The 27994-nt window shown below is 55.6% G+C and overlaps 1 protein-coding gene across 2 annotated transcripts; it reads left to right on the top strand.

Moving 5' to 3' along the window:
• Window positions 1–483: 483 nt before the first annotated feature.
• Window positions 484–27794, top strand: LRRC40 (leucine rich repeat containing 40). 2 transcript variants are annotated; one of them, XM_068164511.1, is made up of 15 exons: window positions 484–641; window positions 2945–3126; window positions 4759–4832; window positions 6073–6202; window positions 6843–6966; window positions 7958–8100; window positions 9675–9847; window positions 11365–11455; window positions 13247–13292; window positions 16518–16626; window positions 18912–19019; window positions 22221–22331; window positions 24748–24825; window positions 26466–26651; window positions 27386–27794. In XM_068164511.1, exons 1-15 carry the CDS (start codon window positions 491–493, stop codon window positions 27489–27491), a joined length of 1812 nt encoding a protein of 603 aa, XP_068020612.1. In that variant the 5' UTR covers window positions 484–490; the 3' UTR covers window positions 27492–27794. The 2 variants fall into 2 exon arrangements, with proteins under 2 accessions (XP_068020612.1, XP_068020613.1); XM_068164512.1 differs by lacking the exon at window positions 18912–19019.
• The last annotated feature ends 200 nt before the right edge of the window (window positions 27795–27994 follow it).

A 27994-nucleotide genomic window follows, 5' to 3' on the forward strand; every position in this document is an offset into this window, starting at 1 on the left:
AATCTCTCTTGCTGGGAAGAATTTCTTCCTCACCTCCAGCCTGAACCTCCCCTGGCACAGCTTGAGACTGTGTCCTCTTGTTCTGCTGCTGGGTGCCTGGGAGAAGAGCCCAACCCCCACCTGGCTCCAACCTCCCTGCAGGGAGTTGTAGAGAGCAATAAGGTCTCCCCTGAGCCTCCTCTTCTGCAGGCTATTTTCACCTTGTCCAGAGCTGCAAGATGAACTCGCTGGCGGTTTGGTTTTGCAGCGGCTGGAGGGGAGATGGAAGCAGGGGGCAGATGCTTGCAGCCCTGGGGGTGTCCGTCCCCGGGACGGGGCAAGGCTTTGGTGCCCGGCCCCGCTCCCCTCCCTGGGCACCATCTCGGCGCCGGGCGGGAAATGGGGGCTCCCGGGGCCGGGCAAGGAGCTGCCAGCGCCGGGCTGCAGCCAGCCTGGAGGGCAGGGCCAGGCCCCGCCCGCTCGGGCGGCTCCGGGGCGGCTCCGGGCAGGGATGGCGGCGGCGCGGAGGGCGCGGGCCGGGGATCCCCGGGCGGGCTTCAGGCAGCCGGCAGCGGAGCTGGGCCCCGCCGTGCCGCAGGGGCTGATCCGGGCGGCTCGGAAGAGCGGGCAGTTGAACCTGGCCGGACGGAACCTGACTGAGGGTGAGCAGCGGGAACCGGCCCCGGGAACCGGCCCCGCCGCCATCCCGCTGCCCTGGGAGCGGGGCCGCGCCGCTGCCTGCGCTCCGCGCTCGCTGCCGCTCACGCATCAGCCGGGGCGGGGAGCCGGGAGCCGCCGTGCTGCCGCGGGGGGAGAGGGGGTCCGGGAGCCGCCGTGCTGCCGGGGGGGGGCTGGGAGCCGCGGGGGGCCGAGCCGGCGCCCGGAGCCCTTCTACGGCGGAGAGGGAAGCCGGGAGAGGGTGGCGGAGCCTGTGCGCGGCGCCGGGCTCTCCAGGGGGCCGCGGGGCTCCTCTGCAGGGGGAACTGTGCCCACGGCAGTGCTGGCAGGGCTGGAAGCCCTCTGCTGGGACAGGGTTGGGGTTGTTCAGTCCGGACAAGAGAGGGCTCCAGGGAGACCTTCTAGTGGCTTTTTGGTGCTTCAAAGGGCTCATGAGAAAGCTGGGGACAGAGCTTTGAGCAGGACCGGTTGTGATAGACAAGGGCTGATGGTTTAGAATCAGAGAATTGTCAGGGCTGGAAGGGACCTCAAGGCTCAGCCAACTCCAACCCCCTGCCATGGCCAGGGACACCTCACACCACAGCAGGTTGCTCACAGCCACATCCAGCCTGGCTGCAAACACCTCCAGGGATGAGGCTTCCACCACCTCCCTGGGCAGCCTGTGCCAGGCTCTCACCACCCTCCTGGGCAACAACTTCTTCCTCACAGCCAATCCCAATCTCCCCATTTCTAGTTCTGCTCCATCCCCCCCAGTCCTATCCCTCCCTGACACCCTCACAAGTCCCTCCCCAGCTTTCTTGGAGCCCCCTGCAGACACTGGAAGGCCAGAAGGGAGAAATGTTTGACACTTAGGGTGGTGGGAGCCTGGCCCAGGATGCCCGGAGAGGTGACAGATGCTCCATCCCTGGAACCACTGCAGGTCAGGCTGTTGGGACTCTGAGCAACCTGCTCTGGTTGCAGAAATCCCTGCTGAGTGCAAGGGGAGTTGGACTAGATGGAACTTTAAGGATCCTTTTTCCTTCAAACCACACTTTATGAACAGGTGCTGTGTTTGCAGGTGGTTGCTGACCTGTTCTGTGGATTTGGTGTTTTTCTTGTGCCTTGGGTTTAGGCTTGGCAATATTGTCCTGGCAGAACAGGAACAACGCAGAACAAGTCCCAGCACTGAGTGCTGCCTGCTCTCTGTTTGCAGATCAACTTTCTTTCCACTGCTGCTGGCAGATTTGCATCTGCACATTATTGCCAGCCCTAGCAAAATGCCTCTGGAAAGACAGCTGACTGTGTGTGTGTGTCTGAAAAGCACTTCAGGACATGGCTTCATGGCCATGGTGGTGGTGAGATGATGACTGGTCTCCATGGTCTTAAAGAGGTCTTTCCCAACCCAAAGAATTCTATAACAGTCTCCAGCTGTGCCAGGGAAGGCCTAGGCTGGATGTCAGGAAGGAATTTTTCCCAGAAATACAGAATACTGAATTAACCAGGTTGGAAAAGACCTCAGAGATTGAGTTGAACTTATCACCCAACACCATCTGATCAACTCAACCATGGCACCAAGTGCCTCAGCCAGGCTCTTCCTAAACACCTCCAAGGATGGGGACTCCACCACCTCCCTGGGCAGCACATCCCAGTGGCCAATCTCTCTTGCTGGGAAGAATTTCTTCCTCACCTCCAGCCCAAACCTCCCCTGGCACAGCTTGAGACTGTGTCCTCTTGTTCTGGTGCTGCTTGCCTGGGAGAAGAGCCCAACCCCCACCTGGCTCCAACCTCCATGCAGGGAGTTGGAGAGAGCAAGAAGGTCTCCCCTGAGCCTCCTCTTCTCCAGGCTAAGCAACCCCAGCTCCCTCAGCCTCTCCTCCCAGGGCTGTGCTCCAGACCCCTCCCCAGCTTTCTTGCCCTTCTCTGGACACCTTCCAGCAGCTCAACCTCTTTCCTAACCTGAGGAGCCCAGAACTGGACACAGGACTCAAGGTGTGGCCTGAGCAGTGCTGAGCACAGGGCAGGATGAGCTCCCTGCTCCTGCTGGCCACACTATGAAAGACAGCAAGAGAGATTGGCCACTGGGATGTGCTGCCCAGGGAGGTGGTGGAGTCCCCATCCCTGGAGGTGCTTAGGAAGAGCCTGGCTGAGGCACTTGGAGCCATGGTTGAGTTGATCAGGTGGTGCTGGGTGAGAGGTTGGACTGGGTGATCTCTGAGGTCTTTTCCAAGCTGGTTGATTGTGTGTGGTGAGCAGTGGGATCTGAGGGCAGGCTGCTGGGGCTGTGGCTGCCATGGCTGTGTCTCTGCAGTGCCTCAGCACGTCTGGCGCATCAACGTGGACACCCCGGAGGAGGCGCAGCAGAATCTCTCTTTCGGTGCTGCGGAGCGCTGGTGGGAGCAAACGGACCTGACCAAGCTGATCCTTGCCTCAAACAAACTGCAGTCTCTCTCAGAGGATCTCAAACTCCTGCCTGCACTCACTGTTCTGGATGTAAGTAATCATCCACTTAAGGTAGGACTGTTCTTCCCTCTGCAGCAGGTAGGAGAGCAGAGAACTACAGACTTGTTTGGGTTGGAAAAGTCCTCCAAGAGCCTCAGCTCCAACCATCAACCCAGCACCACCATGGCCACTGACCCATGCCCCAAAGTGCCATGGCCACAGGTTTCTTTTAACAGCTCCAGGGATGGTGACTCCACCACCTCCCTGGGCAGCCTGTTCCAGTGCCTGACCACTCTTGCAGGAAAGAAATGGTTCCTCATCTTCAACCTAAACCTCCCCTGGCACAATTTCAGGCCATTTCCTCTCATTTTATCATGAGAGGAGCCCAACCTTCACCTGGCTCCAGCCTCCTTTCAGGGAGTTGTAGGGAGCCATGAGTTCTCCCTTCACCCTCCTCCTCCAGACTAAACAACCCCAGCTCCCTCAGCTGCTCCTGATAAGACTTGTTCTCCAGACCCTTCACCAGCTCTTGCCCTTCTCTGGACACACTTCCAGCACTTCCCATCTAAAGTAGGAGATACCTCAGGAAGCAGCACCCATTCTGACCATGATAAAAAGGGTCTTGAAGACACTGGCAGGTGTTCCCACCACCAAAGACCCAAGGAACAGTCCAGGAAAGCCATCACTGGAGCCCTGGGTGGTGATCTGGATCTTTACCTGTTTTCCGTCTCTCTTTGTCTCTCCCTTTTAGACACATCATAGCCACACACAGGACTTTAGCCAGGCAGCTAACAAGTGAATCTCTTTTTGTATGAATTTGTGGTGTCAACCTCCTTCACTTGACCCAAGCAAATCATCAGAGCTGCCAAACAGAAAGGGAGCTGGGGGTGCTGATTGGCAGCTGGATGAACACAAGCCAGCGGTGTGCCCAGGGGGCCAAGAAGGCCAAGGGCATCCTGGCCTGCAGCAGGAAGAGTGTGGCCAGCAGGAGCAGGGAAGTCATTCTGCCTTGTGCTTAGGCCACACCTTGAGTCCTGTGTCCAGTTCTGGGCTCCTCAGTTTAAGGACATTGAGACTCTTAAACATGTCCAGAGAAGGGCAAGAAAGCTGGGGAGGGGTCTGGAGCACAGCCCTGGGAGGAGAGGCTGAGGGAGCTGGGGTTGCTTAGCCTGGAGAAGAGGAGGCTCAGGGGAGACCTTCTTGCTCTCTGCAACTCCCTGAAGGGAGGTTGTAGCCAGGTGGGGGTTGGTCTCTTCTCCCTGACAAGCAGCAGCAGAACAAGAGGACACAGTCTCAGGCTGTGCCAGGGGAGGTTTAGGCCAGAGGTGAGGAGAAAGTTCTTCACTGAGGGAGTCCTTAGTCATTGGAATGTGCTGCCCAGGGAGGTGGTGGAGTCACCATCCCTGGAGGTGTTCAAGAGGGAATTGGATGTGGCACTTGGAGCCATGGTTTAGTCATGAGGTCTGTGGTGACAGCTTGGACTCAGTAATCTTTGAGGTCTCTTCCAACCTTGGTGATTGTGTGATCAAATCTGAGTCACTGCCATTCCCTTCCTCCCTCTTTGGTCAAGCAGGATGTGTCATAGCTTCACTTGTGTCCAAAACTCTTCTGTGAGGTCAGCAGGGTTTATTTCAGTCCCAAGGTGCAAATTAGTGACTGGGTTTAAATCTTGTTCTTTTGCAGGTGCATGATAATCAGCTGAGGTCACTCCCCTCTGCTTTGGGACTGTTAGAGAACCTGCAGAAACTTGATCTCAGGTAAGTGCCTGTGTCAAAGCAGGGACAGAAGCAGCCCTGTGGTGTGAATAAGAGCTTGCAGATATCACCACCCCTTTCAGAAAGACTACTTCCATTTTTTAACCAGAGAATATTAGGAGAGTGAGACACAGAGGTTTTGGGTCAAAACTGGGTAGTTTGGGTTTATTGGGATTGTTTTCACTAATACTCAAAAGTCACAGTCTTGGGAGGTGAAAACACTGATACTTAGTGTGATCACAGGAAGGCAATCTCTACCTTTGAGTCAGGATGGCAGCTTGGAACAGACAGATGCTTTCTGTCATGGGTAATGCACATTGGAAATGTTTGCTCTGCCCTGGTGAGGCCACAGCTGCAGTCCTGGCTCCACTTCTGGGCTCCCCAGGTCAAGAGAGACAGGGAATTACTGCAGAGAGTCCAGGGGAGGCTACCAAGATGCTGGGGGCCCTGGAGCAGCTATGTGAGGAGGAAAGGCTGAGAGCCCTGGGGCTGTTGAGCCTGCAGAAGAGCAGCCCCAGAGGGGAGCTGAGCAAGAGCTGAAGGAGCTGTGGGGGACAACAGTCTGGGGCCAGACTCTGCTCAGTGGTGCCCAGGGACAGGACAAGGGGCAGTGAGCACAAACTGGAACCCAGGAGGTTCCACCTGAACAGGAGGAGAAACTTGTTTGTTGTGAGGGTGCTGGAGGCCTGGAGCAGGCTGCCCAGAGAGGTTGTGGAGTCTCCTTGTGTGGAGAGCTGCCAAAGCCAGCTGGGCATTGTGCTGCTGGGCAAGCTGCTGTGGGTGCCCTGCTGGAGCAGGGGTTGGACTGGGTGATCTCCAGAGGTCCCTTCCAGCCCCAACCATGCTGGCTGTGTAGGACTCTGATTCTGTGCAATCAGCTCTCATTCCCCCTGGGAGGTTCAGAACCATGGGTTTACTGGAGTCATTCAGTACATTAGTGCAGGTGGTCAGGGAGGTGCTGCTGAATCCTGTCCCACTGCAGGTGGAACTCCCAGGGAGACTATGCCAGCACAGGAGAGCCACTGAGCCTCATGCTGGAGCTGCTTTGTCCATGTCCAAGGGTCTGAGGAGTTTGTTCTCCAGCAGGCCATGTATGGCTGGGATAGCTCAGCTGGATTAAGTGTTGCAGCTCTAGTCTGGCCACCCTCCTCTGTGACAGAAGTGCTCTGGTTGCAGTTGTGTGCTCAAACCAGCTCAGTCATTTGCCTTTTCCCCCCTTTTGTGTTCTGTGTCTTCCTACCAGCCACAACAAACTGGAGAGCATCCCAGAAGAGCTGTTACAGCTGTCACACCTGAAGAGCCTTCTCCTTCAGCACAATGAGCTGAGCTGCCTGCCTGATGGGTTTGGACAGCTTGTCACTTTGGAGGAATTAGTAAGTGACACCTTTTGGATGATTTGTTTGTGCAGAAGGGAGGATCTGGCCAGGGCTTGCTGCTGCTGACTAAACCAGGCTGACTGAGACTCATTGACTTGCTTGGGTGGGTAAAGACCTCCAAGATCATTGGGTCCCAACAGCACCATGGCCATCAAAGCATGTCCCAGACTGCCATGCCCACATGTTTCTCTAACACCTCCAGGGGACATGGAAGCATGAAATCATTTGAAAAGACCTTTAGGAGGATTGAGTCACTCCCAATACCACCATGGTCAGTCAGCCTTGTCCCAGAGTGCCATCTCCACACATTCCTTGAACACCTCCAGGACCTTGGAGGCTGATCTGATATTCTGATGACTGCTGTGCACTGTCAGTTATTACATGGTGGGTTTGGGGCTGGCTTTTTGTCTGCTTGAAAGCAAGTTTTGCCAGCTATTTTCAGCTCAATCCAATCCCTTGTGATCTGTGAGTCGTGGGAGCCTTGCTGCTTCCACTCACATCCCTGCCAGGGAGATCCCGAGGGTGTCAGCCACCTAATGGTGATGATCTGCCAGTGATTAATGTTACAGTAGTGCTACTCATGGGACACTTTAAACCTCTCTTTCTAACCTTTTTCCCCCCCTCTTTTAATCTTCAGGATCTCTCCAACAACCACCTCACAGACATCCCAAGGAGTTTTGCTTTGCTCATTAACTTAGTGCGACTCAATCTGGCTTCTAACCAGCTCAAGAGCCTGCCTGCAGAGATCAGCGCCATGAGAAGTAAATGGGTGTGCTCAGATGAGCCAGGGCCCTCCAGCAGCCACTCCTGGAGCTCAGGGACACACTGCCTGGCAGGCAGGGCTGGCAAAGCACACTCTGAAAGGGTTAATGCCTTCTCTAGAGCTTGAGTTCACAGTGCCCCAGAACACGAGCTCCAGTTACTGTGTATCAAACCAGAGACCTCTTATCAGGGAGTCCCAGCCTGGTGGGGGCTGGGAGGGACCTCTGGAGGACATCCAGTTCAACCTCCCCTGCTAAAGGAGGGCACCCACAGCAGCTTGCCCAGCAGCACAATGCCCAGCTGGCCTTGGAAGCTCTCCACACCAGGAGACTCCACAACCTCTCTGGGCAGCCTGCTCCAGGCCTCCAGCACCCTCACATCAAGGAAGTTTCTCCTCCTCTTCAGATGGAACCTCCTGGGTTCCACTTTGTGCCCACTGCCCCTTGCCCTGTCCCTGGGCACCATTGAGAGCAGTCAGGCCCCAGACTGTTGTCCCCCACAGCTCCATTAGCTCTTGCTGAGCACTGCTCAGATCCCCTCTGGGGCTGCTCTTCTGCAGGCTCCACAGTCCCAGGGCTCTCAGCCTTTCCTCCTCCCAGAGCTGCTCCAGGCCCCTCAGCATCTTGGTAGCCTCCCCTGGACTCTCTGCAGCAGTTCTGTCTCTCTTGACCTGGGGAGCCCAGAACTGGAGCCAGGACTGCAGCTGTGGCCTCTTTAGAGGAGAATCTCCCTCAACCTGCTGGCCACACTCCTCTTCATGCAGCCCAGGAGAGCATTGCAGCATCTTCTGTGAAGGGCACAGGAGAGGCAGATGCCTTGTTTTGAGAGCTGTTGCTGCTGCCTGACTTGAGCTCTCCCAGCATCCCCTTTGACAAGCTGTTAGGTTTATTTTAAGACTCAGGATATTTATGCTTCTGGAGAAAACTCATGTTCTCTTTTTTTCCCCCCCCCTTCCTCTCTCTGTTTGTCACTGCATGCTGACACCTTCAGGCTTAAGGCAGCTGGATTGTACTAAAAACTACCTGGAAACTGTCCCTTCAAAGTTAGCAGCCATGGCATCTCTGGAGCAGCTTTACCTCAGGAGAAACAAACTCCAGGCCCTGCCAGAGTTCCCCTCCTGCAAGCTGCTCAAGGTAAGGCTGGCAGTGATTGGAGGCTGGCAGCCTGACTGCTGCTAATTGTCCAATAATTACTGCTGCTTTAAACAGGAACTGTTGTGAAGCACTGGGATCCAAACCCATAGTGCTGTGTCCAGCCCCATGTGCTGTCCACATTGGGCACTCTCCAGTTAGTGTCAGGGGAGGATTGAATAGAATTAACCAGGTTGGAAGAGACCTCAGAGATCATGAAGTGCAGCCTCTCACCCAACACCACCTAATCAACTCAACCATGGCACCAAGTGCCTCAGCCAGACTCTTTAAACACCTCCAGGGTTGGTGACTCCACCACCTCCCTGGGCAGCACATCCCAAGGGCCAAGCTCTCTTGCTGGGAAGAATTTCTTCCTCACATCCAGCCCAAACCTCCCCTGGCACAGCTTGAGACTGTGTCCTCTTGTTCTGGTGCTGGGTGCCTGGGAGAAGAGACCAACCCCCTCCTGGCTACAACCTCCCTTCAGGGAGCTGGAGAGAGCAAGAAGGTCTCCCCTGAGCCTCCTCTTTTCTACGAGACCAAACAAGTGCCAGAGGCTCTACTTGAACCCCTCTGCTCCTTAGAGGAAGAGAAAGGGGAGAAGGGAGAGAGGCTGCTGGGGTGGGAAAGGAACCAAACCAGCTGGGATGGAAAAGAGAACAATGCCATGGGATAGAGACACAAACCAAGAGGGAACCCAACCCCTGGTGGCTTTTGCCCCATGGCTTAATGGCTGATGGAATGGCTTTGGTTGGAAAAGCCCTCTAAGACCATCAAGTCCATCCCTCATCCCAACACCACCACAGCCACCAAACCTTGTCCCACAGTGCCATGGCCATACACTTCTTGCACACCTCCTGGCACAGAGACTCCAGCACCTCCCTGGGCAGCCTGTGCCAGTGCCTGACCACTCTTGCAGGAAAGGAATTGTTCCTAGTTCCCAGCCTGACCCTCCCCTGGCACAATTTCAGGCCATTTCCTCTCTATCACCTGATACTAGGGAGAAGAGACCAGCCTCCCCTTGGCTCCAACCTCCTTTCAGGGAGTTGTAGAGAGGCAGGATGTCTCTCCTGAGCCTCCTTCTGTCCAGGCTGAACACCCCCAGTTCCCTCAGCTGCTCCTCACCAGCATTGTTGCCCTTCTCTGGACATGCTCCAACCCCTCAAGGTCCCTCTTGGAGTGAGGAGCCCAAAATTGAACTCAGTATGTGAGGCATGGCCTCAGCAGTGCCCAGCAGAGGGGCACTAATGCCACCTTTGCCTTCCTGCCCCCCAGCATGGGGCACAAGCTGTGGCAGTGCCCTTGGTGTGGGCAGGAGCAAGTGCAAGGCAGAGGCTTTCTGCAGCCCAGCCCAGGCAGTGCCTGTCCCCATCAGGCTCTGACTGCTGGCAGCAGCCCCTGGCATTGCAAACCTACCCTGAGCCCCAGGGAGAGCCAGCCCTGAGCAGGGGCTGAGCTCAGCAGCCACAGCTCAGAGCAGAACTGGTTGTGCTCTAGCTCAGAGCAGGACAGTTTTTGTGACACCTCCACAGAGTGAGTTCAGCAGAGCAGCAGAGCTGTGATCTGTGTTCCTGCAGGAATTGCATGCTGGGGAAAACCAGATTGAAGTCTTGAACTCAGAGAGCCTGAAGCAGCTGCATTCCCTCTCTGTGCTGGAGCTGCGGGACAACAAGATCAAATCCATCCCTGAGGAAATCACGCTGCTTCAGAAGCTGGAGAGGCTTGACCTTGCCAACAATGACATCAGTAGGTAATGTGAGAGACAACTGCAGAGGACAGAGCATCACAGCTCATTCTCTAGCTGGTGGGGTGTGCTTTGTGAAGTGTAATTGCCCCAGCAGCCTCCTGCCCCAGCCTGCCCCCTCTGCCCCAGCAGCCTCCTTCCTGTCCCTCCTGTCTGAGCAGCTTCCTCCCTGCCCCACCACCACTAGTTTTGCACCAGAGCCTGGGGCAAGTCCCTCAAGCAGCCAAGAGAGCACCCAGAGGAGTCAGCCCCAGCCCCTGTGGTTGATATTAAAGCAGTATAAAGGAGCAGTCAGCAATCCTGGCCCTAACAACCGGGGGGCCACCAGGCCCCCCGGCCTTTTGTCACCACCACCATCACCCAGTGTGCTCCAGGGGCACTGACCTGAGATGAGAGGAGGATCCTCAGCCCCGAAGGGCTCAGCTTAGGGCTTCAGCCTCCCCTGGCAGGGATTAAATAGGGGAGTGGGTGGGGAGGGCCAAGTGGCCACACCTGGGGTGGGAGGAGAGTGCAACAGAGCCCAGGTGCTGTGGGTTTGAGGGGATAAAGGAGGAAAGTGGGGCAGGTGAGGTGGCAAAGGGGCAGATCTGGTGGGAAGGGAGAGGTGGTGCAGAAAGGGGATTTAAAAATCACTTTATTTCCTATAATCCTCCATAATGCACAACTGCAGCTCCTGGTTTGCTTTGCCTCCATGCAAAAAGAACAACCTCCCCCCCAGTGCTTCAGAGAGCAAAGCACAGTTGTGGCTGTTGCAGTGAAACCTTCCCAGAAGTATCATTTTGCTGGGTGGGACAGGCTGTGCTTTGCAGATCAAAATCACAAGTCTGAGCAACAGCAACAACAAAGCAAAGCTCTCCAAGAGGGAATTGTCTCCCTGGATACCAGCAGAAAACATCAGGATGCTGAAGGGACAGCAACACTGCCCTGTGAGGAGAGGCTGAGGGGCCTGGGGCTGCTCAGTCTGGAGAGGAGAAGGCTGAGAGGGAACTGATCAATGTCTGTCAATAGCTGAGGGCTGGGGGTCAGGAGGGAGGGGACAGGCTCTGCTCACTTGCTCCCTGGGACAGGACAAGGGGCAGTGGATGGAAGCTGCAGCACAGGAGGCTCCACCTCAGCATGAGGAGGAACTTCTGCACTGGAAGCAGGCTGCCCAGAGAGGTTGTGGAGTCTCCTTCCCTGGAGCCTTCCCAGCCCCCTCTGGATGTGTTCTGTGTGCCCTGTGCTGGGTTCTCTGCTCCTGCTCTGGCAGGGGTTGGACTGGAAACTCTCCAGAGGTCCTTTCCAGCCCCTGCCATCCTGTGAGCTGTGATCCTATGATAAATGAGATCTCTGTCAGAAAATGCAGGAGCCCCTTCTGCACTGTCTGATTACTCTGGTCTGTCTGTGCCTTCCTTGGATCTGTCATGTTCTGTCTCTTGCTTTGACCCTTTGAGCTTTAGAACTCCAAGCCATCTGACTATCCATTGCAAAGTCCTCAGAGGCTCTTTTGAAGCTGCTCTGAAATGAGTTGTTTCCCTTTCTAGGCTGCCTTACACCTTGGGGAACCTTCCTCAGTTGAAATTCCTGGCCCTGGAAGGCAACCCTTTGAGAGCCATTCGAAGAGACCTCCTGCAGGTGAGCACTGCAGGCAGCAGGTGGGTTTGGTTCCTGTGTGGGGGACTCCAAATTGTGTAGCCAGGGCATTGAAAACCCCCCCAAAGAGTTCTGCTTCTCATCTCTGCTTCCCTGAATTAGGCATCTGGGATTCAACAGAGGCCTTGAGCAGCCAAGTCTGGTTGAGCAGCCAAGCCTAGCTGAGAGGCATCCTCACCCATGGCAGGGAGGTTGGATTGGATGATTTCAAGGTCCCTTCCAGCCTGAGCCATTCTATGAAGGTTACAGAGTCCCAGCCTAGCTGGAAAGGACCTCTGGAGGTTATCCAGGCCAAGCAAACTCCTAAAGCAGGGTCACCCAGAGCAGATTGCCAGGGATCACAGTGGCCAGGGGGATTTGAAGTCTCTCCAGAGCAGGAGACTCCTTAACCTCTCTGGGCAGCCTGTTCTGGTGTGTCACCACCCTGGTGTCCAACCTAAATCAGTGAATTCCTCACAGATGCTCTGAGTAGTGGATGCTGGTGTGGGCAGACTGAAAGGCAAATCCATGGAGGGCCAAGCTGGTAAGAATCCAGGCAAATGATGTAAACCACAGGGGGTTTTTTCCCCCAGACTTTATACATTGGGGAATAAAAAGTTACTGAAGAGTGAGCAATCAACTTCCTGGCCAAAACTTGGTGTCTTCTCCAAGGCATAACTGGGCTTTGACCTTTGGAAAGAGAAAATGGAGTGCAGCTGAACTCTTCTCTTTGCCCTTGGAGCTGGTTAGTTCAGTTACCAAGCTGGAAATGTAGCTCCTGAGGTAGTGATCCAAGATCAGAAACATCCATTTGGAACAAGTAAATAAAAGGCTAAATAAAGAGCTTCACAAAGAGACCTTTGTCTGTGGGAAGCATTGGGGGGATTTTACAGCCAGCAGTGATATGGCTGCACCTGAGGGGCTGGAGCTGGCCCTGCCTTCTTGTCCTCCAGCTGAGTGACTGGTGATGGCCTTCCAGTCCCAAGCACCAATACAGGCTGGGCAGGGACTGGCTGGAGAGCAGCCCTCAAGAAAAGGACCTGGGGGTGCTGGGGGAGGAGAAGCTCAACAGGAGCCAGCAGTGAGCACTTGCAGCCCAGAGAGCCAAGCAGAGCCTGGGCTGCAGCAAGAGAAGTGTGGCCAGCAGGGCCAGGGAGGGGATTCTGCCCCTCTGCTCCACTCTGCTGAGACCACAGCTGGAGCTCTGGGGCCAGCTCTGGAGCCTCTGTGCCAGGAAGGGTCTGGAGGGGCTGGAAGGTGTCCAGAGAAGGGCCAGGAGGAGGAGCAGAGGGCTGGAGCTGCTCTGCTGTGAGGACAGACTGAGGGAGTTGGGGTTGTGCAGGCTGGAGAGGAGAAGGCTCCCAGGAGACCTCATTGTGGCCTTCCAGGATCTGCAGGGGGCTGCAAGAAAGCTGGGGAGGGACTTGTGAGGGTGTCAGGGAGGGATAGGACTGGGGGGGATGGAGCAAAACTAGAAGGGGGGGAGATTGAGATTGGCTAAGAGGAAGAAGTTGTTCCCCATGAGGGTGGTGAGAGCCTGGCACAGGTTGCCCAGGGAGGTGGTGGAAGCCTCCTGCCTGGAGGTGTTTGCAGCCAGGCTGGATGTGGCTGTGAGCAACCTGCTGTAGTGTGAGGTGTCCCTGGCCATGGCAGGGGGGTTGGAACTGGCTGAGCCTTGAGGTCCCTTCCAAGCCTGACAATTCCCTGATGCTATGACTCTAGCCAACCAGCCACACAGGCAGGGGCTGGCCAGTGCTTAGTGACCTCTTCTGTTGTGTTTTGTTTTCTTCACAGAAGGGCACCCAGGAACTTCTGAAATATCTGAGAAGCAAAATCCAAGGTTTGTGCTCTCTTCATTAGCTTAGAAAGGGAATGTAAGAACTGTAAATTTGAGTCCCAGAGGGTGGCTCTTTGCAGCCAGGTCCTCCCAGTTCTCTTGCAGCAATCAGAGTTTGCTTCACTCCACACTTCACTGCTACAGTCCATTGCTCTTCACTTATTTTACTTCTCAAGTGTCAGAGCTGGGCTGGTCACTGAATGAGTGCCAGAAGCTCTCCATGAACCTCTCTGCTTCCTAAAGGGTCACTGCTGAAAGAAAGCAAATGCAAAACTGCTTCTGTGCACTGCAGTCAAACAATCTCAGCACCCCAGCATGGGGGGGGTTGGAAGGAGCCTCTGGAGATCACCCAGTGCAACCCCCCTGCTCCAGCAGGGCACCCACAGCAGCTTGCCCAGCAGCACAATGCCCAGCTGGCTTTGGAAGCTCTCCACACAAGGAGACTCCACAACCTCTCTGGGCAGCCTGCTCCAGGCCTCCAGCACCCTCACAACAAAGGAATTTCTCCTTCTGTTCAGATGGAACCTCCTGGGTTCCACTTTGTGCCCACTGCCCCTTGTCCTGGACACCACTGAGCAGAGTCTGGCCCCAGCCTCTGGCCCCCCACAGCTCCTTCAGCTCTTGCTGAGCATTGCTCAGCTCCCCTCTGGGGCTGCTCTTCTGCAGGCTCAACAGCCCCAGGGCTCTCAGCCTTTCCTCCTCACAGAGCTGCTCCAGGCCCCCCAGCATCTTTGTAGCCTCCTCTGGACTCTCTCCAGCAGTTCCCTGTCTCTCTTGACCTGGGGAGCCCAGAACTGGACCCTCTACTCCAGCTGTGGTCTTACCAGGGCAGAATAGAGTTGGAGGAGAGCCTGCCTTGACCTGCTGGCCACACTCCTCTTCATGCCCCCCAGAAGAGCATTTGCCTCCTTGGCCATGAGGGCACATTGCTGGCTCATGGTGAGGCTGACCAGGACTGGCACTTTGGGACATGGTTTGGTGGCCATGGAGGTGTTGGGTAGAAGGTTGGACTTGGTGACCTTAGAGGTTTTTCCAGCCTTAATGACTTTCTGATTCCATGGTATGGGTTCCAGATTGAACCCTGGGCTTCTCATTCCCTGAGCTACCCAGCATCTGGGTTTGTTTTACTTTCTGTTCTGTTTTCTAAAGCAGGCTGTGATTTTTGATTAGCTTAGAAAGAAGCTCTCAGAGTCTTGAAGTTGCTTCCAATCCTGGGAGGTGAAATCCTGTAGAGTCACAGAGTTGTCAGGGTTGGAAGGGACCTCAAGGCTCAGCCAGCTCCAAGCCCCTGCCATGGCCAGGGACACCTCACACCACAGCAGGTTGCTCACAGCCACCTCCAGCCTGGCTGCAAACACCTCCAGGCAGGAGGCTTCCACCACCTCCCTGGGCAACCTGTGCCAGGCTCTCACCACCCTCCTGGGGAACAATTTCTTCCTCACAGCCAATCTCAATCTCCCCATTTCTAGTTTTGCTCCACCCCCCCACTCCTATCCCTCCCTGACACCCTCACAAGTCCCTCCCCAGCTTTCTTGCAGCCCCCTGCAGATCCTGCAAGGCCACAATGAGGTCTCCTGGGAGCCTTCTCTTCTCCAGCCTGCACAACCCCAACTCCCTCAGTCTGTGCTCACAGCAGAGCAGCTCCAGCCCTCTGCTCCTCCTCCTGGCCCTGCTCTGGACACCTTCCAGCCCCTCCAGACGCTTCCTGGCACAGAGGCTCCAGCACTGGCCCCAGAGCTGCAGCTGTGGTCCCAGCAGAGTGGAGCAGAGGGGCAGAATCCCCTCCCTGGCCCTGCTGGCCACACTTCTCTTGCTGCAGCCCAGGCTCTGCTTGGCTTTCTGGGCTGCAAGTGCTCACTGCTGGCTCCTGCTGAGCTTCTCCTCCTCCAGCACCCCCAGGTCCTTTTCTTGAGGGCTGCTCTCCAGCCAGTCCCTGCCCAGCCTGTATTGGTGCCTCAATTTACCACCTCTAGAAACCTTCCAAGTTTTACAGCATAAAGCAGGCAGACTGTCTGGGTTCACGTTAAGCACAGTGTGGAGATGGTCATGCTGGCCTTCAGTGGCAAGGAAAATGCTTCCCCTCTTCGTTTGGAAGGAGCCTTGGGAACAGCAGCAGCTCCTCTGGAGAGTGAGCTGTGTGGGTGGCTCTCCGTGTGGGCTTTTCTCTCTCCTGCCAGAGGATGGCAGCATCAGTTCAGTTACTGCAGCAGAGGGGCTTGGAAAGGGCAGGTTCCCGTCCAGGCTGAGGTGATGCTAACTCGACAGCAGTGAATTGGGTGCTAGAGTACAGCCTCAGCAGCTTACCTGCTGCAGGGGAGCAGGTTCTGGTGGGTAATGAAATGATCTGGTGTCTTGCACCTGCAGCACTGTGCTTGGGGAGAGGAGCCAGGGAGTCCTTGTGCTTGGAGAAGCCCTTTCACATCATCAAGCCCAGCCAGCCCCTGGCTCTGCCAAGGCTGGGGCTGAACCATGTCCCTCAGCACCAAATCTCTGCCTCTTTTAAAGCCTCCCCCAAGGATGGGGATTCAGCCATGCCCCCTGGGAGCCAGTTCCAGTGTTTGAGAAACCTTTCACTGAAGAACTTTCTTCTCACACCCAACCTAAACCTCCCCTGGGGCAACTTGAGGCCACTTCCTCTTGTCCTATCTCTTGTTCCTTGGGAGAGGAGACCAACCCCCACCTGGCTCCAGCCTCCTTTCAGGGGGTTGTAAAGAGCCAGAAGGCCTCCCCTCAGCCTCCTTTCCTCCAGAGTGATCTTCCCCTGCCTGCTCTGGCATCTTAAGCTGGAACTGAGGCAGTAGCAGCCCTGTTTCTGGAGAGCTTTAAGCTGGAGAGAGGCCTCTCTTGGGTTTTAGCTAATTGCTTTGAGCCTTCTTACTGAGAGGGTCACAGCTTAGGGCTAGGTGCAGTTGTTGGCAGGTGTGTCTTTGTGGATGCTGCTGGATGGCCATGGGGATGCATAGAATCAGAGCCATGGAGTCACACAATCACAGAATGGTTTGGGTTGGAAGGGACCTTAAAGATCATCCAGCTCCAAGCCCTCTGCCATGAGCAGGGGCACCTCCCACTGGAGCTGGCTGCTCAAGGCCCTGTCCAAAGTGGCTTTGAAGCCTTCCAGGGTTGGAGCCTCCACAGCTCTCCACCTTTATCCTCCCTCCAGGTCACTCAGAACAGCAGGTCTGACTGCAGCCTGTCATTTGTGTGCTGATATGTGTTTGTCCTCTCTAGATGATGTGCCTAGCCAAGGAGAAGAGCCTGCTGTGACAGCCATGACCCTGCCCAGCCAGTCAAGGATTAACATGCATGCCATAACCACACTCAAGTTACTGGACTATAGGTATGGCTTTGGGAGTCACAGAGCCAGAGAATGGGTTGGGTTGGGAGGGACCTTAAAGATCATCTAATTCCAGCACCCACCATGGGCAGGGACACCAGAGCAGGTTGCTCAGGGCCTTGTCCAGCCTGGCTTGGAGTGTAGAACCCATAGATGCATGGAATGGAATGGGTTGGGTTGGGAGGGACAAGGCAACCCCAGGCACAAATCCAGGCTGGGCAGGGACTGGCTGGAAAGCAGCCCTGAGGAGAGAGCCTTGGGGGTGCTGGGGGAGGAGAAGCTCACCAGGAGCTCTCAGTGTGCACTTGCAGCCCAGAAAGCCAACCAGAGCCTGGGCTGCAGCAGGAGAAGTGTGGCCAGCAGGGCCAGGGAGGTGATTCTCCCCCTCTGCTCAGCTCTGGGGAGACCCCACCTGGAGTACTGCCTCCAGTTCTGGAGCCCCTATGGCAAGAGGGATGTGGAGGTGCTGGAAGGTGTCCAGAGCAGGGCCAGGAGGATGAGCAGAGGGCTGGAGCACCTCTCCTATGAGGACAGACTGAAGGAGTTGGGGCTGTTCAGTCTGGAGAAGAGAAGGCTCTGAGGTGACCTCATTGTGGCCTTCCAGGATCTGAAGGGGGCTACAGGAAGGCTGGGGAGGGGCTGCTCAGGATCTCAGGTAGTGATAGGACTAGGGGGAATGGAATGAAGCTGGAGGTGGGGAGATTGAGGGTGGAGGTGAGGAGGAAGTTCTTCCCCATGAGAGTGGTGAAGCCCTGGAATGGGTTGTCCAGGGAGGTGGTTGGGGCCCTGACCCTGGAGGTGTTTAAGGCCAGGCTGGCTGAGGCTCTGGCCAGGCTGATCTAGTGTGGGGTGTCCCTGCCCATGGCAGGGGGGTTGGAACTGGCTGATCCTTGTGGTCCCTTCCAGCCCTGAGTGATACTGTGATCCTATGACCTTGAAGATCATCTAGTTCCAACCTCCCACCATGGCCAGGGGCACTTCTTATTAGCCCAGGTTGCTCAAGGCCCCATCCAGCCTGGCTTTGAACACCTCCAGGGAGGGTTCATCCACAGCCTCTCACCTGTTCCTAAAGCCTGGAGGAAACCTTTTCTCTCCCTTTTTCCCTTTGTGATAGATGCCAAACCATCCTGCACCTCACCCTGCTGCACTCCAGTCTGTGTGCTCAGGAGCAGGCTGCTTTGGCTCTCAGGCTTTTCCAAAGGCTTCCTTTGCACTGTCAAATATTTCACAGGAACATTCCTTTTAGTCACTAAAATCCACTTAATATCTTCAGGGCCTTTTTGTGCCTCTTCAATTTCCTTGCCCATTTTCATTAAGTCTCAGAACAGCTTGTAGTAGCTGAGTCATTTATGGCAGTTACAGCTGAGAATTAACCAAGAGTCTAACCTATTCATTTGGGGAGGGGGAAGAAAATCCTGATTGCTGGCAACTTCAGGGTCAAACAGTCCTGCTGAGAGCTGGGATGTTGCAAGGACCTCAGGGCTCCAGGCTTCAGCATCCTCACACCAAAGAAATTCCTCCTCCTGTTCAGATGAAACCTTGTAGGTTCCAGTTTGTGCCCACTGCCCCTTGTCCTGTCCCTGGGCACCACTGAGAAGAGTTTGGCCCCAGCCTCTTGCCCCCCACAGGTCCTTTAGCTCTTGCTGAGCATTGCTCAGCTCCCCTCTGGGGCTGCTCTTCTGCAGGCTCTCAGCCCCAGGGCTCTCAGCCTTTGCTCCTCACAGAGCTGCTGCAGGCCCCTCAGCATTGTTGGAGCATCTCCTGGGCTCTCTGCAGTAGTTCCCTGTCTGTGTTGAAAACTGGGCTCTCTACTTCAGCTGTGGTCTCACTGGGACAGAATAGAAGGGGAGGGCAGCACCCCTGAACCTGCTGGCCCCACTCCTCTTCATGCCCCCCAGAGGAGCATTTGCCTCCTTGGCCATGAGGGCACATTGCTGGCTCATGGTGAAGCTGACCAGGACTGGCACTTTGGGACATGGTTTGGTGGCCATGGAGGTGTTGGGTAGCAGGTTGGACTTGGTGACCTTAGAGGTCTTTTCCAACCTTTGTGATTGTAGGTTGAGCCCTGGGCTGCTGCTTCAAATGCTTCTCAAGTGCTACTTCAGCATTTCTTGGGGGCTTTTTCACTTCTTTTTGTTCCCTAACCAAGCCTTTGGTCCCTGCAAGGACAGCAAATTGCAGATAGTGAGTTATCCATTCTGCTGTTTGTCTTTCATGGCATCCTGGTAGGGAGTGGGAAGTGATTCACTTGCTCCTTTCAGCCAGCTAAACCCTTTTCCATTGTGCAGTGAGAAGCAGGCAGCTGCCATCCCTGATGAGCTGTTCAATGCAGTCCAGAGCCATCCTGTCACCACTGTCAACTTCAGCAAAAACCAGCTGCTGGAAATTCCTCCAAGGTACTTTGGTAAAGGTCATTCCCTGGTTGTTAGCTCTGCCTCTTTCTCTTGCTGCTGTCCCCCAGCACCTGGGGGTGTTTCTAAGGCAGTATCTGTGCACCCAGGCAGAGGTCCCTGTGTGTGTGTGGACACAACTGGAAGTGCAGCTGAGATGCTGAGGAGGACATTTGGGTTTCTAGCAGGAGCAGCATGCAGGTGGCTCATGCAGTTTTAGAGTGGTAGGGGGTTGATAGATTCATAGAATGGTTTGGGATGGGAGGGATCAGTCTCAAGCTGTGCCAGGGGAGGTTTGGGCTGCAGGTGAGGAAGAAATTCTTCCCAGCAAGAGAGATTGGCCATTGGGATGTGCTGCCCAGGGAGGTGGTGGAGTCCCCATCCCTGGAGGTGCTTAGGAAGAGCCTGGCTGAGGCACTTGGTGCCATGGTTTAGCTGATCAGATGGTGCTGGGTGAGAGGTTGGACTTGATGGTCTCAAAGGTCTTTTCCAACCTGGTTAATTCTGGTTCTGGTTGGTTCAGTTCCAACCCTCTGCCACTGGCAGGGACACCTTCCTCTAGACCAAGTTACTGAAGGCCTCATCCAACCTTTCCTTGAACACCTCCAGTGAGGGGGCATCCACAGCCTCCCTTGGCAGCCTGTTCCAGTGTCTCATCAGGGTTAGAAGAGGGCTCTGGAGATCATCAAGTCCCAGGCAGGATCCACTGATTAGCAGGAAGATGGCAGTGAGAGGCAGCTTGGCTCTCCATGGTGCCTTCATTCCATGGTGTTTTCCCTCTTGGGTGAAGTGGATGAGAGGAGCAGGATGTGACTTCTTCCTCCTCCTGAGTGCTGTCCTTACCCACAGGGTGGGATTGTTGTCCCTGCAAAGCAGGTTTTCTCTTACCTGAAGAGAATCTGTGTGTGGCTTCAGCACTTTATTAACAGACTCCCAGACTGCATGGGGTTGGAAGGGGACCCTCAGAGGTCATCTTGTCCAACCCCCCTGCAGGCAGCAGGGACACCTCCAGCTAGAGCAGGCTGCCCAGGGCCACATCAAGCAGGGTGAGTGAAGTGATTCTCCCCTCTGCAATCCTCTGGTGAGACTGCACCCTGACACAAGAAGGACATGGGACTGTTGGAGAAGGTCCAGAGGAGGCCACAAGAATGAGCTGAGGGCTGGAGCACCTCCCCTGTGTGGCAGGCTGAGAAATGTTCAGCCTGGAGAAGAGTGGGCTCCAGGGAGACCCTAAAGCAGCCTTCTAGTACCTGGAGGAGAGTACAGGAGAGCTGGGCAGGGACTTTCTACAAGGGCTTGTAGTGACAGGATGAGGGGAAATGGATTGAAGCTGGAAGAGAGGAGGCTGAGACTGGAAATGAGGCAGCAGTTCTTGGCAGTGAGGGTGGGGAGACACTGGAGCAGGTTGCTCAGGGAGGTTGTGGATGCCTCCTCCCTGGAGGTGTTGGAGGCCAGGCTGGATGAGTGGGAGGTGGGCAGGGGGCTGGAACCAGCTGATCTTTAAGGGCCATTCCAACCCAAACCATCCTGTGATCTCATCTAGCCTCAATCCAGTTTCTAGCAGATCACTGCAGGCAGCCAGTGCCTGGGCCTGTTAGAGGAGGTGGCACTCCCTGGGGAGAGCTGTGGGTGGGCAGCTGGGAGGTGCCAGAGAATTCTGTGGCAATCCAGATGGGAGAGCTGAGCATTTTCTCTGTTAATTACCTTTTGTTTGCCAGTTTAAAGCAGAGATTTTGCTGCAGGGATTCAATAAAGTAGCTTCTTGACCTGGTAAGTGTTTGACATCCACCCATCACTGACAGAGGTCCCTGTTCCCAGAAACAGCAGATGCTGCATTCCTGGAATTTGTGAAGAGCAGAGCAGCAGAACCAAAGCAAAAGATGGCAATGAAATTGCAGTCTGGGTTTGTTTGTCCCATTGCTAAAGGAGATGAATTGAGTCTTCTTGTTCAGACTTGTGGTGGTCATCCCTGGAGGTGCTCAAGGCCAGGGCAGAGGAGGCCTTGAGCAGCCTGCTCTAGAGGGAGGTGTCCCTGCCCATGGCAGGGGCTTGGAACTGGATGGCCTTGAAGGTCCCTTCCAACCCAAACCATTCTGGGATTCTGTGACCTGTGCTGTAACTTCAGACCTGCTGTGGCCCTCTGCAGCCTGAGCTAGCTGGAGGTGTCCCTGCTGACTGCAGGGGGGTTGGGCAAGAAGGCCTTTGAGGGTCCCTTCCAACCTGGTGCAGTCTGTGCACACCTCTTACCTGCATTTCAGTGAGTGGGAAATCTCCTAAGGAGTGAGAGAAGATTTCCTCTCCTAGCAGCTCTGAATAAGTCACTCTGTGCTTTTGCTGTACCTCAAGTGTAAGACTCCAGGCAGGCAGCTGGCACAGGTGAAGTTTGCATTGCCTTCCCCAAATGGCTTCTGAAATGCCCAAGGAACACAGCAGTGCCCTTGGTTTGTATCAATAACTGACAGAGTGCAGAGAGGGGCTTCAGGAGCACTGGGGTCACAGCAGCCTCCTGCAGAGCCCCAGGCTTGAGGCAGGCTGGAAACTGCCTGGTGGGAAAGGACCTGGGGGTGTTGGCTGGTAGTGGCTGAAGATGGCCAGGAAGGCCACCAGCATCCTGGCCTGGATCAGCACTAGTGTGGCCAGCAGGAGCAGGGCAGGGATTGTGCCCCTGGGCTGGGCACTGGTGAGGCCACAGCCTGAGTACTGGGTTCAGTTTTGGGTCCCTCACTTCATGAAGGACATTGAGGGGCTGGAGCAGGTCCAGAGAAGGGTCTGGAGAACAGGGCTGGTCAGGAGCAGCTGAGAGAGCTGGGGGTGTTCAGCCTGCAGAAAAGGAGGCTGAGGGGAGACCCTCTGGCTCTCTACAGCTCCCTGAAAGGAGGCTGGAGCCAGGTGGGGAACAAGGAACAAGAGATAGGACAGGAGGAAATGGCCTCAGCTTACCCCAGGGGAGGGTTAGGTTGGACATGAGGAACAATTTCTTCCCCTGAAGGGTTGTCAGTCCCTGGCCCAGGCTGCCCAGGGCAGTGGTGGAGTCCCCATCCCTGGAGGGGTTTGAAGGGCATGGGGCTGTGGTGCTGAGGGCCGTGGCTGGGTGGTGAGCTGGCAGTGCTGGGCTCGTGGCTGGCCTGGGTGACCTGAGAGGCCTTTTCCAGCCTGGGCAGGACGGTGCTGCTCAGCTGACCAAAGTGTATCCCTCTTGGCTTTCAGGATTGTGGAGCTGAAGGACTCTCTGTGTGATGTCAACCTTGGCTTCAACAGGCTCTCCTCAGTGTGCCTGGAGCTGTGTGTGCTGCACAAGCTGACACATTTGGATCTCAGGTTGGTTTGCTGCCTGCGCCTGGCCTTCCGCTCTCAGGAGCTGCCTTTTGGATCCAGCCATCTGCCCCAGCAGGAGAGCAGCACTGGAAGAATTCCTCAGTTCCCAAAATGCTTCCCTGGCAGCTCAGTGACCCACAGCTCCAAAATAGCAAATGGCCTAGATTGAGGAACTGCTTCAAGAAAAGCCAGCACCACCATCCCCCCGCTCCACAAGTGGCCAAGCTCTGGGACCTGCTGTGCTGCAAGCTCTTGCCTCACTCAGGGGAAAAAAGATTCTTAGAGATGTGAAGTTGCTATTTAAAAACATCCACCCCCACCCCCCCTCCCACCTCCTCACAAAAGAAATCTCACAGCAAAAAAATCCTAATGCTGGTGGGTAGCTGGGAAGTGGTGCCTGAAGGTAGGGACCTGCTGCTGCCTGCAGCTGAGGCTCTGGAGGTGGTTTTTGTTTCATGGAGTCATTGACTGGGTTGGGTTGGAAGGGACCTTGAAGACCATCTCATTGCAGGCTGAGCCCTCCAAGCCTCTTCTCATGGCAGAGATGCTCCAGGCCCTTCATAGAATCATAGAATGGTTTGGGTTGGAAAGGACCTTAAAGATCATCTGGTTCCAACCCCCTGCCGTGGGCAGGGACACCTCCCACCAGCCCAGGGTGCTCAGGGCCTCATCCAGCCTGGCCTTGAGCACCTCCAGGGAGGAGGCAGCCACAACCTCCCTGGGCAGCCTGTGCCAGTGTCCCACCACAGTTTAACTGCTTCAGTATCCTTTTGCCTTCTCTAACTCCTCAGAACTGCTCCTTGCATCTATGCTGACTCCAGGGTTAGGTCTCTGTTAGCTTTGGGCTTGCAGCACAAAAGTAGCAAAGCAAGGTTGCAGGGACAGGCTTTCACTTCAGCTTGATTTAAAGTCATTTGCCTGTGCCTGGAGAGAGTCCAGGGAGGAAATTCTGAGGAGGAAATTCTTCCCAGTGAGGGTGGGGAGACACTGGAACAGGTTGCCCTGGGATGCTGTGGATGTCCTCTCCCTGGAGGTGTTGGAGGCCAGGTTCTGAGTGACCTAGATGGACAGAGTTAAGATGGAAAGTTGTGGAGACTGCAAGCCTGGAAGTGTTGAGAGCCAGCCTTGAGCCACCTGGTCTGGTGGGAGGTGTCCCTGCCCATGGCAGGGGTTGCAGCTAGAGCACCTCTAAGGCCCCTTCCAACCCAAACCACTCTCTGATTCTCTGAAGGGAGTGGAGCATCTCTGCTATGAGAAGAAGCCTGGAGCAGAGCAACCTCAGGGGACCTCACCCATGGCTACAGACACCTGCAGGGAAGGTGGAGAGGATGGAGCCAGACTCCTCCAGGGGTGCCCAGGGACAGAAGCAGAGGCCACAGGCTCTCAGTGACATGCAGTAGGGTCCCTCTGAACATCAGGAGACACTTTCACTCTGCAGGTGACTGAGTGCTGGCACAGGTTGCCCAGGGAAGTGCTGGAGCCTCCATCCTTGGAGGTACTCAGAGCCCAGCTGGATGTGGTCCTGAGCCACCTGCTCTAGGGGGCTGGACCAGGATAGCTGCAAGGTCCCTGCCAGCCTTCCCCTGTCAGTGATGCAGTGACATAGGTGCTGCTGATGGAGGAGTTGGGCTGAAGCCTGGGGAAATAGATGGTGACATGAGATAGATGAGGGAACAAGGACAAAGGTCACAGGGACTGAGAGCTGAAGCTGCAGTCTGGGCATCTCTAGTGAGCTGTCTCTGGTTTCCTGTGGTGTCCCATGCAGGACCTGTTCTGTTTGTAGTTAGGAAGCTTCTGAATGGCTTCCTGGGGTGAGAGACACTGCAGTAAGAGTAAAGGAGTTTGGGAACCAGGCTACATGAACTTGGAAGAGGCTTGGAGTGCTCCCACTGCCTGCCTGGCACCCAGATGGGGACAGTGTCACAGAATCACAGAATTGTTTTGGTTGGAGAAGGCCTCTGAGATCACCAAGTCCAACCTTCAACCCAGCACCACCATGGCCATCAAACCATGTCCCAGGTGCCATGGGCACACAGGGATGGGGACTCCACCACCTCCCTGAGCAACCCATTCCAATGCCTGAAAGGAAGAGGACAAATCCCAGCCCTGTCCCACACCTCCCTACCTCCAGCACCACTTTGGTGAGCTTCCCTCTGAAAACCAAGGAGCAGGTTTGTGGAGCTCTTAGAAGCTTGGAAACCCTTGAGAAGCTTCAGAGGAAGACTCTGAGTCTCCTGCTGGCAGAACCTGGCTGGTGTTAGCAGAAGTCTGGCCTTGAGCGTGGTGCTGAGGCATTTCTGCAGCAGCTGAGTGGTTTCAGAGGGTGTGCTGGTGCTGGTGAACACATGCTGTGCCTCTGTGGGGCCTGCACTCCAGCTGGGTGGCACTTAGGGATTCTTTGTCTTCATCTGATCCACAGGAACAACAGTCTGACCTCTTTACCAGAGGAGATGGCAGCACTGAGCAGACTGCAGGTGATCAATCTGGCTTTTAATAGGTGAGAACTGCTTCAGGTTTATTTTTGTGTCCAGAAATAACAGCTGGGGGGATGTTGGATGTGACTTTCCTGTGCTCTGAGGATGAGGAGGCACATGAGACAAGCTTAGCTAGCTCTGAGCTTCAGAGCTCTGCTGTACCAAAGGACTGGTGGGGCTTTGGAACCTTCTGCCTCAAAGGTTTGAGAGAGAGACACCTTGGGAAGTGGTGAGAGAAAACAACCCAAAATGGCTCCCAAGAGGCTTGCCCTCTGGGCTCTGTCATGCAGCAGTTCTGAGGGGTGGAGAGATCCAAAGGGAATGATGGCCAGGGAGCACCATCCCAGCAGAGACTCAGCACCAGGCTGGGAGCCCCACTGGCATTCCTTAGGTGCCCAAGGGCAACACTTTGGTCCTTGCTCTCTGTCACAGTTAATGGGACAGCTGGGCTTGTCAGTGGGGCCTGCAGCTCTGCTGGAGGGGTGGAGCTGGCACTGTGCACCTTCCACCTGAACATGAGGAGAAACTTCTTTGGTGTGAGGGTGCTGGAGCCCTGCAGCAGGCTGCCCAGAGAGGTTGTGGAGCTCTCATTCTGCAGAGAGCTTCCAAACACACCTGGATACTTTCCTGTGTGACCTGACCTGACCTGGGTGAGGCTGCTTTGGCAGGGGCTTGGACTGGATGATTTCCAGAGGTCCCTTCCAACCCCTGGCATTCTGATTCTGTGATTCTTCTTTTTCACTGTGCAAGGTAAAGCAATGGATGTGTTCTCCTTCCAGTGCATTAGGCTTAGGTGTGCAACTCCATCAGGAGTCAGGGCTGGGTGGCCACCAAACAAGGGGCAGAGGCTCTCTTTGAACTCCTCTGGTTCCCTAAGGGAAGAGAAAGGGAAGAAGGGAGAGAGGCTGCTGGGGTGGGGAAGGAACCAAACCAGCTGGGGTGGAAAGAAGAACAATGCCATGGGATAGAGACACAGAGACACAAACCAAGGTGGAACCCAACCCCTGGTGGCAATGCTGGCACCATGGGCACCACTGCTGCTGGGGGCAGGCACTGGGCAAGTCCCAGCCTGGACTCAGCAGCAGATGGGAAATGGATTCAGGAGATGGACTCTGGAGCTGGATTCAGGAGCACAGGGATGGGGATGGAAGGCAGGAGGGACACAGTCCTCCTGGGACACTGCCCAGGGAAGAAGAGGCTTGACCCTGGTGCTCCCTCAGCTGCCTCCTGCAGATGCCACCCATGGGCTGCAGTCTCTTGCTGGGCAGCTGAGGGTCCCCTGCCCTGACCTCTCCTCCCCACAGGTGCCAGCTCTGCCTTCCTGCCCCCCAGCATGGGGCACAAGCTGTGGCAGTGCCCTTGGTGTGGGCAGGAGCAAGTGCAAGGCAGAGGCTTTCTGCAGCCCAGCCCAGGCAGTGCCTGTCCCCATCAGGCTCTGACTGCTGGCAGCAGCCCCTGGCTGCAGACATCCACCCTGAGCCCCAGAGAGAGCCAGCCCTGAGCAGGGACTGAGCTCAGCAGCCACAGCTCTGAGCACAACCTGCTCTGCTCCAGCCAAACCAGGACAACCTTACCTAAACTGCTCTCTGCTTTTGGAGGCTGTTGAGTTTTTGACTGCCCAGTTCCTGACTTCCATTGCTTCTCCTCCTTTTTCTTCTTGAAGGTTGAAAGCCTTCCCCAGTGTCTTGTATCACATCCTAGCACTGGAGACAATCCTGCTCAGCAACAACCAGGTTGGGTCCATCGACCCTCTGCAGCTGAAGAAGATGGACAATCTTGGAACACTGGACCTTCAGAACAATGACCTCCTCCAGGTGCCACCAGAACTTGGGAACTGTGAAAATCTGAGGTGGGTGTGTGGAGCACTGACCTGTTTCCTGAGAACAGCTTCCTGCTTTCCTCAAGGGCATGTTTTGCCAGAGGGAAAAATAATGATTAAGAGCAAATTCATCAGGAGCCAGCAAGGTGCTGCTGTGGCCAAGGAGGCCTCCTGGGCTGCATGAAGAGGAGTGTGGCCAGCAGGTCAAGGGAGGTTCTCCTTCCCTCTACTCTGCCCTTGTAAGGCCACATCTGGAATACTGGGTCCAGTTCAGGGCCTCCCCAGTTCAAGAGAGACAGGAAACTACTGGAGAGAGTGCAGGGGAGGCTCCAAAGGTGCTGAGGGGCCTGGAGCAGCTCTGTGAGGAGGAAAGGCTGAGAGCCCTGGGGCTGCTGAGCCTGCAGAAGAGAAGGTTCTGGGGACATCTTAGAGCAGCCTTCCAGTCCCTGAAGTGAGCTAAAGGAGAGCTGGGGAGGGACTTCTTACAGGGACTTGAAGTGATGGGACAAGGGGCAGTGGCTTTGAGTTTGAGGAGGGCAGACTCAGACAGGAGCTGAGGAAGTGGTGAGACACTGGCACAGGCTGCCCAGGGAAGTTGTGGGTGCTGCATCCCTGGAGGTATTCAAGGCCAGGTTGGATGAGGCCTTGAGCAGCCTGGGCTAGTGGAAGGTGTTGCTGCCCATGGCAGGGGGTGGAAGTTGGATGACCTTGGAGGTGCCTTGCAACCCAAGCCCCTGTGTGACTGTCTCCATCTGTGTTCCCAGGACACTTCTCCTGGAAGGGAATCCGTTCCGCACGCCCCGCGCGGCCATCCTGTCCAAAGGCACAGCAGCGGTGCTGGAGTACCTGAGGAGCAGAATTCCTGCCTGAGCCTGCCTGCCTGCCTGCCTGCCTGCCTGCCTGCCTGCCTTTGGGAGTCAGAGCACCAACTCTTGTCCTCCCTGACCAAACTCGGTGTGCTTTCACTGCCTTCCTCCCTCCTGCTCCCCTCTTTCTTAGCCTTCCAGCATTTCTGATGCTCTTTGCATGTCGAGAGGTCACCCCTGAAATGTTTTCCCCCCCAGGCTGCATGTCTCAAGGGTGCCTTTGGAAACCCCACCAGATATGTTCAGAGGTTTGGTAATAAAGAATTGCCACTGAGAGCATCCCCTGGGAACCATGGTCCTGGCTTTTTTGTACAGTTCAGCTCAGCTTCAAGAGGAATCCTCAGACTCTCGGAGCACAAAGCAGAAGTAAAGCCTTGGATCTTTCCAGGCTGCCCAGGGAGGTGCTGGAGCCACCAGCCCTGCAGGTGCTCAAGAAGTGTGTGGCCATGGGACTGGGGGACGTGGTTCAGTGGCCATGGTGGTGGTGGGTTGATGGTTGGACTCTGT

This window comes from Melanerpes formicivorus, unplaced genomic scaffold (genome assembly GCF_026170545.1).
Source record: "Melanerpes formicivorus ecotype bairdi unplaced genomic scaffold, bMelFor1.0.p_v2 SCAF_81, whole genome shotgun sequence".
NCBI classification, from domain to species: Eukaryota; Metazoa; Chordata; class Aves; order Piciformes; family Picidae; genus Melanerpes; species Melanerpes formicivorus.

Excerpts from the sequence above, each read along its gene's own strand:
- LRRC40 (XM_068164511.1), top strand. The coding sequence starts at position 491 with ATGGCGGCGGCGCGGAGGGCGCGGGCCGGGGATCCCCGGGCGGGCTTC. Across the intron at positions 642-2,944 it reads CGGACGGAACCTGACTGAGG|TGCCTCAGCACGTCTGGCGC; the intron begins GTGAGCAGCGGG and ends GTGTCTCTGCAG. Across the intron at positions 26,652-27,385 it reads GGGAACTGTGAAAATCTGAG|GACACTTCTCCTGGAAGGGA; the intron begins GTGGGTGTGTGG and ends CTGTGTTCCCAG.